This window comes from Brachyhypopomus gauderio, chromosome 4 (genome assembly GCF_052324685.1).
Source record: "Brachyhypopomus gauderio isolate BG-103 chromosome 4, BGAUD_0.2, whole genome shotgun sequence".
Taxonomy (NCBI): Eukaryota; Metazoa; Chordata; class Actinopteri; order Gymnotiformes; family Hypopomidae; genus Brachyhypopomus; species Brachyhypopomus gauderio.
In genome coordinates, this window is record NC_135214.1 from 26,717,143 (window position 1) to 26,729,748 (window position 12,606).

A 12,606-nucleotide genomic window follows, 5' to 3' on the forward strand; every position below is an offset into this window, starting at 1 on the left:
GAGGTCAAATCAGAGAGGGAGTCCGAACACGAAATATGGAGAGACATGACCGAATGAAACCAGAACTAAAACACGAGTAGAACACGGAAACAAACGAAACAACCAGTTACATGAAACACAGAGCGACTGGGCAGCGAACGAGAAGTACTCACAACAGCATGAACAAAGTACAAAGCACAAAACCACAGATAACCAGACTGGGGAATAACCGGGACTTATAACACTGAACTGAAACAAGGGACAGGTGATAACAATGACACAGGGGCGTGGTAACAAACGAGGAATCACTGAGACAAACGAGCAGGGCGGGATAAACAGGCAAGGAACACAGACACGAGGGAACCCGGAGTGACAGCTAGGAGAGGGGGCGTTACCATACGTGACAGCCTGCAGTTATGTCCATGTTTGTAGTTCCGTGGGTGTGGGTCGTCTGTGAGCGTGTTCGTAGTCTCACCTGTGCCTTGTTTCGAGATCACGAGGGTATGTGTTAATCACCTATTTAATGTGCGTTCGCGCAATGTCTTGTGCTCGTCTTTGTCTTGAGTTCGTGCCAGCGTGAGTCGTCTGTGTGTGCTTACGCTACCGCGCTGGACTTCATCTGTGTTTATCACAATAAAAGCAGAGTTGTATAGTAACGAAGTAGAACTACTTCGCTACTGTACTTAAGTACTAAAATGCTGTATCTGTACTTTACTGGAGTATTATTTTTTTCTCCTACTTCCACTTTTACTTCACTACATATTTTCCATCAGTTTAATACTTTTACTCCGATACATTTTTTACGTGCTGTATAGTTACTCGTTACAATTATAAACACGTTAGCTGGCGCTGTCACCGGGTCAAGCGATCAGGCTGTTTTATGAGAAAACTGCGCATGCTCCGGTCGCGTCTCGTTTACTCTGCTGCTGCCTTCACTGAACACTTGAGCTTCGTAATCTAGGTTCACTTGACACGTCGTGACTGCTGCAAGGGTCCGCAAGGGTCAAAAACTATGCAATCGCGGTGGCTCCGCCCAGGTCCGGAGTGGGACACTTTTTCAGCCCGGGAGTTTCATGTCAAAATCCGGCCCAAAATTATTTTTCCCCTCCCAGTCGGCCCAAACTAGAGACTGACATGAGCCGGCCCATCGGGAATCCTCCCGAATCTCCCGATTAGCCACTCCGGCTCTGGTAATAAGCCCTGTACATACACCTATTGATATTTGGAATACCTGGAATACCTTAGCTATTTGGAAGATGTGATACAGATCACCTTTAGGAATCAAAGTATAAAAGTAAATCAAATCAAAGTAAATTAATTCAAACTGGAATCTGCATGTGCATGAGAGCAGAATGATTTGGAATGCACATAAATGTGCAGGCTGATCTAATGTAAAGAGTTGCAATGGAGATCACTTTAGGTGGCACCTATCACTATTGCCCCCTCCTTGGCATCGTGGTTCCACCAGCAACACCCTCGTGTATTGTGTTTTGATTTCCATTTCCACATTTCATTCTTCCACATGCTTCTGTTTTGGCCCGTGTTCATACCCCACGTTTCAGTGTCCGCCTTGTGTAATCATTTGCACCTGTGACTAGTTTATGTCCTGTTAGTCATAACAGGGAGAAAACAGACCAAAATACCAGTCAACCACCAGGGCTAAATAAAACACCAAAGACTCCTAGAAACTGTAAACCAGATAATACTTGCGAATAACAATTGAGGCTGTATAACAAAGAATAGCAAGGAAAGAGAAAACAGGATTTAAATACACAGGACTTGCAAGGGGACTAAATTATAATTGTTGACAGGAACATGGCAGGAGTACATATGAGAAAACCATGAGCACATGGAAATACAAAACAAAGACATGACTGACAGGTGAAGCATGAAAGGTTCTCCTGTCCTCCTGCGCTGGACTAGAGTGGACTAGAAAGGATGGAAAGGCTCAGGACATCCAGAGCTGTGACCAAAGACAAAGGAGCCAGGATTGGTGACCTGACTTCTTTCACACTGGGGACCGAAGCTGGAGTTTACAAGGTGGCTAGTGGGTCGGACACCTCCTCAGGCCTCTGGGAATTCCTGGTGGAACAGACAGCTACTTTCCCCTCTCACCATTTACCACCACATTTATGTCCCTTCGCCTTCGGAGTTGCCCACCTGAGTGTCATTTGTCTATATGTTGTCTATATTCTTGTCTATGTACTAGTTGCCTTCTGGTTATTATATCCTTAATTTGGTTTGTCACAGGTTTTGTGTTTGTGCACTTTATTCATTGAATCCTCCATTTTCCCTGAGACAGACATGATCGCTTCCTTCTTTTTTTGCATTCCCTTGCAGAATAAGTAGCCAACTTTTGGAAGCTGCCAGTCTCCTTTTTCTTTTCCCTTCATTTGTGGTCATGGTCTTCATTTGCACTATGTGCAACGTCTGGGTGAAGCGTGTGACAGCTTCTTTGGTCTGGTGTGTTTGTCAGCTGTTTTATGTAAATGCCCATAGCGGGGTTCCCCCTCAAATAAATTTTAATGCAAATGTCGAATCAGCCAATCACATGGCAGCAACCCAAGCCAAGACAATCTGCTGCAGTTAAAACTGAGCATCAGAATGGGGAAGAAATGTGATTTAAGATACTTTGAATGTGGCATGGTTCTTGGTGCCAGATGGGCTGGTCTGAGTATTTCAGAAATTGCTGATCTACTGGGATTTTCAAACACAACCATATCTATGGTTTACAGAGGATGGTCAAAAAAAAGGAAAATATCCAGTGAGCGGCAGTTCTGTGGGCACAAATGCTTTATTGATGCTAGAGCTCAGAGGAGAATAGCCAGACTGGTTCGAGCTGATAGAATGGCAACATTAACTCAAATAACCAGTCGTTACAACCGAGGCATGCAGAAGAGCATCTCTGAATGCACAATACGTTGAACTTTGAGGTGGATGGGCTACAGCAGCAGAAGACCACAAGGGATGCCACTCCTGTCAGCTAAGAACAGGAAACTGAGGCTACAATTCACACAGGCTCACCAAAATTGGACAACAGAAGATTGGAAAAATGTTGCCTGATCTGATGATTCTTGATTTCTGCTGCGAATGGTAGGGTCAGAATTTGGTGTCAACAACTTGAAAGCATGGATCCATCCTGCCTTGTATCAACAGTTCAGGTTGGTGGTAGTGGTGCAATGGTGTGGGGGATATTTTCCTGGCATATTTTAGTACCAGTTGACCATTGTGTCAATGACACAGCCTACCTGTTGACCATGTCAATCCCTTTATGACCTCAGTGTACCCATCTTCAGATGGCTACTTCCAGCAGGATAACGCGCTATGCCATAAAGTGCAAATAATCTCAGACTGGTTTCTTAAACACGACAATGAGTTCACTATACTCAACAGTCTCCACGATCACCAGATCTCAATCCAACACCTTTGGGATGTGATAGAACAGGAGATTTGCATTCGCTGTGTGTTGGTTTCATGTCAATATGGACCAGACTCTCTGAGGAATGTTTCCAGTACCTTGCTGAATCTATGCCATGAATGATTAAGAGGCAGTTCTTAAGGCAAAAGGGTGTCCAACCCAGTACTAGCAAGGTGTACCAAATAGTGGCCGGTGAGCAGTGGCACAAAAAGGGGGTATGCAGCGTATGCGACGCATAGGGGCGCTGCCCTAGAGGGGGCGCCAAATCGATCAGATATAATACTGAATTCTGTGTCCATCTTACGTTCCCCCCCCCCCCCCCCCCACCCCCCACCCCCCCGCTCAACAACTTTCGTTCGAGTGGCGCCGATAGTATGTTTGCATACACCCCTGCTGGTGAGTGTACACACTATGTGTGCTGGGAGGTTGAGGTCAAGGGCTGTTGTACAATTAATGTGTGTGTGTGTGTGTGTGTGTGTGTGTTTGAGGTGCAGGTATGTCCATTCTTGTTTGATCTAATTTATGTTTTACTACATGATGGGCGAGTTGGAACCTTTGTTACTTCCTCCAAGACACACATCAAAATTCTAGATCAAACACTATATGACAATCAGTAAATAAAGGCAACAATACAAAAGGGCATATCTGGTCATATTTGTGTTATTAACACTGTGGTGAGTAGACTAGTGGGTTGTTTGATAAGCTATAAGAGTAATCGATCACTACATAGCAAAGATGGACACTCGAGTGAGCGACTCAAGTCGAAGTCGCACTTAAGTTGCCTACAAAAAGACTTCAGACTTGAACTGAAACTTGTCCCTAATGACTTTCGACTCGACTCGGACTCCAAAATGACAATATCGTTAATAAGAGTCCATTGTCTTATAGAGAAAATAGTTTCTATGTGTATTCATGTACAAAAGGCCCGACAGGGTTGCAAGAGTTTGAGCTAGCCGGACGTTGTGTAATCACTAACACCACTCTGTCGGTGGATGCATTCGCTCCAGCGTCACTCTTCGTGGGGAGTAGTTTATGTAATACACTGCTCAAAAAAATAAAGGGAACACTCAAATAACACATCCTAGATCTGAATGAATGAAATATTCTCATTGAATACTTTGTTCTGTACAAAGTTGAATGTGCTGACAACAAAATCACACAAAATCATCAATGGAAATCAAATTTATTAACCAATGGAGGCCTGGATTTGGAGCCACACACAAAATTAAAGTGGAAAAACACACTACAGGCTGATCTAACTTTGATGTCCTTAAAACAAGTCAAAATGAGGCTCAGTATTGTGTTTGGCCTCCACGTGCCTGTATGACCTCCTTACAATGCCTGGGCATGCTCCTGATGAGGTGGCGGATGGTCTCCTGAGGGATCTCCTCCCAGACCTGGACTAAAGCATCCGCCAACTCCTGGACAGTCTGTGGTGCAACGTGACGTTGGTGGACGGAGCGAGACATGATGTCCCAGATGTGCTCAATCGGAATCAGGACTGGGGAACGGGCAGACCAGTCCATAGCTTCAATGCCTTCATCTTGCAGGAACTGCTGACACACTCCAGCCACATGAGGTCTAGCATTGTCCTGCATTATGAGGAACCCAGGGCCAACCGCACCAGCATATGGTCTCACAAGGGGTCTGAGGATCTCATCTTGGTACCTAATGGCAGTCAGGCTACCTCTGGTGAGCACATGGAGGGCTGTGCGGCCCTCCAAAGAAATGCCACCCCACACCATTACTGACCCACTGCCAAACCTGTCATGCTGAAGGATGTTGCAGGCAGCAGATCGCTCTCCACGGCGTCTCCAGACTGTGTCACATCTGTCACGTGCTCAGTGTGAACCTGCTTTCATCTGTGAAGAGCACAAGGCGCCAGTGGCAAATTGTCCAATCCTGGTGTTCTCTGGCAAATGCCAAGCGTCCTGCACGGTGTTGGGCTGTGAGCACAAACCCCATCTGTGGATGTCGGGCCCTCATACCATCCTCATGGAGTCGGTTTCTAACCATTTGTGCAGTGGTTTCTAACCACTGCTGGAGGTCATTTTGCAGGGCTCTGGCAGGGTTCCTCCTGTTCCTTCTTACACAAAGGCGGAAGTAGCGGTCCTGCTGCTGTTGTTGCCCTCCTACGGCCTCCTCCACGTCTCCTGGTGTACTGGCCTGTCTCTTGGTAGCGCCTCCAGCCTCTGGACACTACGCTGACAGACACAGCAAACCTTCTTGCCACAGCTCGTATTGATGTGCCATCCTGGATGAGATGCACTACCTGAGCCACTTGTGTGGGTTGTAGAGTCCATCTCATGTTACCACGAGTGTGAAAGGACCACCAACATTCAAAAGTGACCAAAACATCAGCCAGAAAGCATAGGTACTGAGAAGTGGTCTGTGGTCCCCACCTGCAGAACCACTCCTTTATAGGGGGGGGGGGGGGGGGTCTTGCTCTCATTTCTACCTGTTGTCTATTCCATTTGCACAACAGCAGGTGAAATTGATTCACAATCCATGTTGCTTCCTAACTGAACAGGTTGGTTTCACAGAAGTGTGGTTGACTTGGAGTTATATTGTGTTGTTTAAGTGTTCCCTTTATTTTTTTGAGCAGTGTATTTGTTGAGGGGAATTTGGCTGTGTATAGCACATATCCTGTGCGTATGCGACACAATGTAAGTTCGTTGTAAAGGCAGAGGATGTAATGAAGATGTGTAACAATCACATTTGCATTCTTGTGATCACGTCGCTTTGTGTGCTCACGTCACGTGGGCAATGATAGTAGGATCTGGAAGGGCGTGATTGGGAGGAACAGTCTCTCCAATTTGAACCCGAGTGTAGTTCTGTTATTGGACTTCTGTGCTCGTCACAGTCTGTTCATAACGAACACCATGTTCGAGCACAGAAGTGTCCATAAGTGCACATGGCACCAGGACACCTTAGGTTGCAGTTTGAGGATTGATTTTGTGATGGTTGTGTCGGACTTGCGACCATGTGTCTTGGACACTCGGGTAAAGAGAGGAGCTCTGAGCTGTCAGCCGATCACCACCTAGTGGTGAGATAGATCAGATGACGGGCGAGGATGCCGGACAGACCTGGCAGACACAAACGTATTGTAACTGTTTGCTGGAAACATCTGACAGAGGAACCTGTCAGAAAGGTCTTAGAGTCCCACATCTGGCAGAGCTTTGACCGCATCCCAAGGGAGGCCTGAGACACTGAGTAAAAGTGCGCTTTGTTCTGTGCTTCCATTGTCAATGCAGCAAACCAGAGCTGTGGCCACAAGATTGTTGGTGGCTGTCACGGCGGCAATCTCCGAACCTGGTGGTGGACACCTAGAGAGGCCATCGTGCTGAAGAAAGAGTCCTATCTGGCCTGGTTGGTTTGTGGGACTCTGGAGGCAGCAGACAGGTACAGGAGGGCCAGGCGGATCGTGGGTTTGACTGTCGCAGAGGCAAAAACTCAGGTGTGGGAAGAGTTCAGTGAGACCAGGGAAAGTGACTTTCGATCGGCTCCGAGAAGATTCTGGCAAAGTGTCAGGCAACTCAGGTCGGGAGCAGTTCCCGACCAACACTGTATACAGTGGGGATGGGGATCTGCTGACCTCGACTGGGGATGTGATTAGGGATTGAAGGAATACTTGGGAGTATTCTTCTCAATATATATTCTTCTCATATATCGGGGGCAGTGCCTCTGGACTGGCAAACGTTTTTAAGAATGAGGACCGAAGGGTGTGCTCCAGCTATCGGAGGATCACTCTCCTCAGCCTCCCTGGTAAGGTCTATGCAGGGGTTCGGGAAAAGAGAGTCTGGTCAGTAGTCGAATTTCAGTTACAAGAGGAACAATGTGGGTTCTGTCCTGGTGGTGGAACACTTGACCAGCTTTTCACCCTTGCGAGGGTCCTAGCACATCCTTTAATAGTATTACAGCACTACCCATCTCCACAGAATCTTTGTGCCAGGCAGCCATTCAAAGACATATATACTCAGATGTCATTCTCGAAAAATGTTTTTAATTACACATTCAATTACATGCATTCTATTCCAGCCAATTCCAGTGCTCTGCCTACAACCACTCAGACCATGACGACATCCTCAAAAACAGGTGTGTGCGTGTGTTCATTCTGATGGCTTACTTTAGAGATTTTTAGAATTCTAGGAAATGTGGATAAACCTTTTTTATATTAATATAACGGATTTGACATAACAATGAGGCTGAGGAAATAAGTCAGCAGAATATTCTCTTGGACTTACCAGTGATTAAAACATATCTAGAATTTGAATTATTATTCGAATTATCTAGAATTTGAATAATTTTACCCAGGATAGGTCTAATCTTCCAAATGTTGTCAAGCAAACTGAGGGGAAATGTCCGTTGTGGACTGTGTTAATGTTAATTGTATTTTTTAATGATTGTTGAGTATTGCTTAACTGTGTAATTTGCTTATGATTGCATAGGAACTATTTCTTTGACTCTTTCACTGTAAATCGAAACACTCTCATAGATCATGCCTAAGAGAAAGTGACTGACACAATGTAAGACTACTGATTAAGAACCAGATATTTCTAATGGTTCTGTAGGAAGCTGTACGGCAGTGTGACATGCATCAAAAGGAAATATTTATTAATTGGTAATAATGAAAAGCTACAGAAACTGTTGCCCAATGTTTATCTATGGGCAGTCATGGCCTGGTGGTTAGGGAGCTGGTCTTGTGACCGGAGGGTCGTGGGTTCGATTCCCAGACCTGAGGCCATGACTGAGGTGCCCCTGAGCAAGGCCCTTAACCCTCAATTGCTCACTTGTATAAAAATGAGACAAAATGTAAGTCGCTCTAGATAAGGGCGTCTGCCAAATGCCGTAAATGTAAATCTATTTTCAGGATTAAGCCCTTCATCATCATACTGTAGCACATCCTGTAGTTTTACAGCAATACTCATCTCCACAGAATCTTTGTGCCTAGCAGCCATTCAAAGACATGTATATATTCAGATGTCATACTCAAAAAATGTTATTAAATACACATTAATTTACATGCATCCTATTCCAGCCCATTACAGTGCTCTGCCTCCAACCACTCAGACCATGACAACGTCCTCACAAACAGGTGAGTGTGTGTGTTCATTCTGATGGCTTACTTTAGAGATTTTTAGAATAATAGCAAATGTGGATAAACCTATCTATATTAATATAATGGATTTGACATCACAATGAGGCTGAGGAAATAACTCAGCAGAATTTTCTCTTGGAGTTACCAGTAATTAAAACATATCTAGAATTTGAATTATTATTCAAATTATTATCTAGAATTCGAATAATTTTACATGGTATTGGTCTAATCTTCCAAATGTTGTCAAGCAAACTGAGGGAAAATGTCCTTTGTGGACTGTGTTAATATTAATTGTATTTTTTTATGATTATTGAGTATTGCTTATCTGTGTAATTTGCTTATGTTTGCATATGAACTATTTCTTTGACTCTTTCACTGTAAATTAAAACACACTCATAGATCATGCCTAAGAGAACGTAACTGATGCAATGTAAGTCTACTGAGTAAGAACCAGATATTTCTAATGGTTCCGTAGGAAGCTGTACGGCAGTGTGCCGAATTACACGAAAACATGTATTAATTGGTAATAATGGAAAGCTATAGAGACTGTTGCCCAATGTTTATCTATTTTCAGGATTAAGCCCTTCATCATCATACTCTAGCACATCCTGTAGTGTTACAGCACTACCCATTTCCCCAAAATCTTTATGCCAGGCAGCCATTCAAAGACATGTATATACTCAGATGTCAAATTCGAAAAGTGTTTTTAAATACACATTAATTTACATGCATCTTATAGCAGCCAATTCCAGTGCTCTGCCTCCAACCACTCAGACCCTGACAACGTCCTCACAAACAGGTGAGTGTGTGTGTTCATTCTGATGGCTTACTTTAGAGATTTTTAGAATAATAGCAAATGTGGATAAACATTTCGATATTAATATAATGGATTTGACATAACAATGAGGCTGAGGAAATAACTCAGCAGAATTTTCTCTTGGAGATACCAGTGATTAAAACATATCTAGAACTTGAATTATTATTCGAATTATTATCTAGAATTCGAATAATTTTACATGGTATTGGTCTGATCTTCCAAATGTTGTCAAGCAAACTGAGGGGAAACGTCCATTGTGGACTGTGTTAATATTAATTGTATTTTTTAATGATTATTAAGTATATCTGTGTAATTTGCTTATGTTTGCATATGAACTATTTCTTTTGACTCTTTCACTGTAAATTGAAACATACTCATAGATCATGCCTAAGAGAACGTGACTGATGCAATGTAAGACTACTGAGTAAGAACCAGATATTTCTAATGGTTCTGTAGGAAGCTGTACGCCAGTGTGACATGCATTCAGGGCCGGAGTGGGACACTTTTTCAGCCTGAGAGTTCATGACCAAATCCGGCCCAAAATTATTTTCCCCTCCCAATTGTCCCAAACTAGAGATTGACATGAGCCGGCCCATCGGGAATCCTCCCGAATCTCCCGATTAGTCACTCCGGCTCTGCATGCATTACACGAAAACATGTATTAATTGGTAATAATGGAAAGCTATAGAAACTGTTGCCCAATGTTTATCTATTTTCAGGATTAAGCAGCTCATCATCATACTGTAGCACATCCTGTAGTTTTACAGCAATACCCATTTCCACAAAATCTTTATGCCAGGCAGCCATTCAAAGACATGTATATACTCAGATGTCAAATTCGAAAAGTGTTTTTAAATACACATTAATTTACATGCATCTTATTCCAGCCAATTCTAGTGCTCAGCCTCAAACCACTCAGACCATGACAACGTCCTCACAAATAGGTGAGTGTGTGTGTTCATTCTGATGGCTTACTTTAGAGATTTTTAGAATAATAGCAAATGTGGATAAACCTTTCTATATTAATATAATGGATTTGACATCACAATGAGGCTGAGGAAATAACTCAGCAGAATTTTCTCTTGGAGTTACCAGTAATTAAAACATATCTAGAATTTGAATTATTATTCAAATTATTATCTAGAATTCGAATAATTTTACATGATATTGGTCTAATCTTCCAAATGTTGTCAAGCAAACTGAGGGAAAATGTCCTTTGTGGACTGTGTTAATATTAATTGTATTTTTTTATGATTATTGAGTATTGCTTATCTGTGTAATTTGCTTATGTTTGCATATGAACTATTTCTTTGACTCTTTCACTGTAAATTAAAACACACTCATAGATCATGCCTAAGAGAACGTAACTGATGCAATGTAAGTCTACTGAGTAAGAACCAGATATTTCTAATGGTTCCGTAGGAAGCTGTACGGCAGTGTGCCGAATTACACGAAAACATGTATTAATTGGTAATAATGGAAAGCTATAGAGACTGTTGCCCAATGTTTATCTATTTTCAGGATTAAGCCCTTCATCATCATACTCTAGCACATCCTGTAGTGTTACAGCACTACCCATTTCCCCAAAATCTTTATGCCAGGCAGCCATTCAAAGACATGTATATACTCAGATGTCAAATTCGAAAAGTGTTTTTAAATACACATTAATTTACATGCATCTTATAGCAGCCAATTCCAGTGCTCTGCCTCCAACCACTCAGACCCTGACAACGTCCTCACAAACAGGTGAGTGTGTGTGTTCATTCTGATGGCTTACTTTAGAGATTTTTAGAATAATAGCAAATGTGGATAAACATTTCTATATTAATATAATGGATTTGACATAACAATGAGGCTGAGGAAATAACTCAGCAGAATTTTCTCTTGGAGATACCAGTGATTAAAACATATCTAGAACTTGAATTATTATTCGAATTATTATCTAGAATTCGAATAATTTTACATGGTATTGGTCTGATTTTCCAAATGTTGTCAAGCAAACTGAGGGGAAACGTCCATTGTGGACTGTGTTAATATTAATTGTATTTTTTAATGATTATTAAGTATATCTGTGTAATTTGCTTATGTTTGCATATGAACTATTTCTTTTGACTCTTTCACTGTAAATTGAAACATACTCATAGATCATGCCTAAGAGAACGTGACTGATGCAATGTAAGACTACTGAGTAAGAACCAGATATTTCTAATGGTTCTGTAGGAAGCTGTACGCCAGTGTGACATGCATTCAGGGCCGGAGTGGGACACTTTTTCAGCCTGGGAGTTTCATGACCAAATCCGGCCCAAAATTATTTTCCCCTCCCAATTGTCCCAAACTAGAGATTGACATGAGCCGGCCCATCGGGAATCCTCCCGAATCTCCCGATTAGTCACTCCGGCTCTGCATGCATTACACGAAAACATGTATTAATTGGTAATAATGGAAAGCTATAGAAACTGTTGCCCAATGTTTATCTATTTTCAGGATTAAGCAGCTCATCATCATACTGTAGCACATCCTGTAGTTTTACAGCAATACCCATTTCCACAAAATCTTTATGCCAGGCAGCCATTCAAAGACATGTATATACTCAGATGTCAAATTCGAAAAGTGTTTTTAAATACACATTAATTTACATGCATCTTATTCCAGCCAATTCTAGTGCTCAGCCTCAAACCACTCAGACCATGACAACGTCCTCACAAATAGGTGAGTGTGTGTGTTCATTCTGATGGCTTACTTTAGAGATTTTTAGAATAATAGCAAATGTGGATAAACCTTTCTATATTAATATAATGGATTTGACATCACAATGAGGCTGAGGAAATAACTCAGCAGAATTTTCTCTTGGAGTTACCAGTAATTAAAACATATCTAGAATTTGAATTATTATTCAAATTATTATCTAGAATTCGAATAATTTTACATGATATTGGTCTAATCTTCCAAATGTTGTCAAGCAAACTGAGGGAAAATGTCCTTTGTGGACTGTGTTAATATTAATTGTATTTTTTTATGATTATTGAGTATTGCTTATCTGTGTAATTTGCTTATGTTTGCATATGAACTATTTCTTTGACTCTTTCACTGTAAATTAAAACACACTCATAGATCATGCCTAAGAGAACGTAACTGATGCAATGTAAGTCTACTGAGTAAGAACCAGATATTTCTAATGGTTCCGTAGGAAGCTGTACGGCAGTGTGCCGAATTACACGAAAACATGTATTAATTGGTAATAATGGAAAGCTATAGAGACTGTTGCCCAATGTTTATCTATTTTCAGGATTAAGC

The 12,606-nt window shown here is 42.1% G+C and overlaps 1 protein-coding gene across 1 annotated transcript in view; it reads left to right on the top strand.

Annotated features, from left to right (window-relative positions):
• LOC143512748 (uncharacterized) overlaps positions 1-12,059 on the top strand; it is a 27,331-nt gene extending 15,272 nt beyond the window's left edge. Inside the window, exons 5-10 of the mRNA XM_077003405.1 lie at positions 7,436-7,492; positions 8,436-8,492; positions 9,235-9,294; positions 10,200-10,256; positions 10,999-11,058; positions 11,965-12,059. Coding sequence (XP_076859520.1) covers positions 7,436-7,492; positions 8,436-8,492; positions 9,235-9,294; positions 10,200-10,256; positions 10,999-11,058; positions 11,965-12,044 — 371 coding nt within the window. The 3' untranslated portion in view covers positions 12,045-12,059. The remainder of the gene's footprint in view (positions 1-7,435; positions 7,493-8,435; positions 8,493-9,234; positions 9,295-10,199; positions 10,257-10,998; positions 11,059-11,964) is intronic.
• Positions 12,060-12,606: the final 547 nt, after the last annotated feature.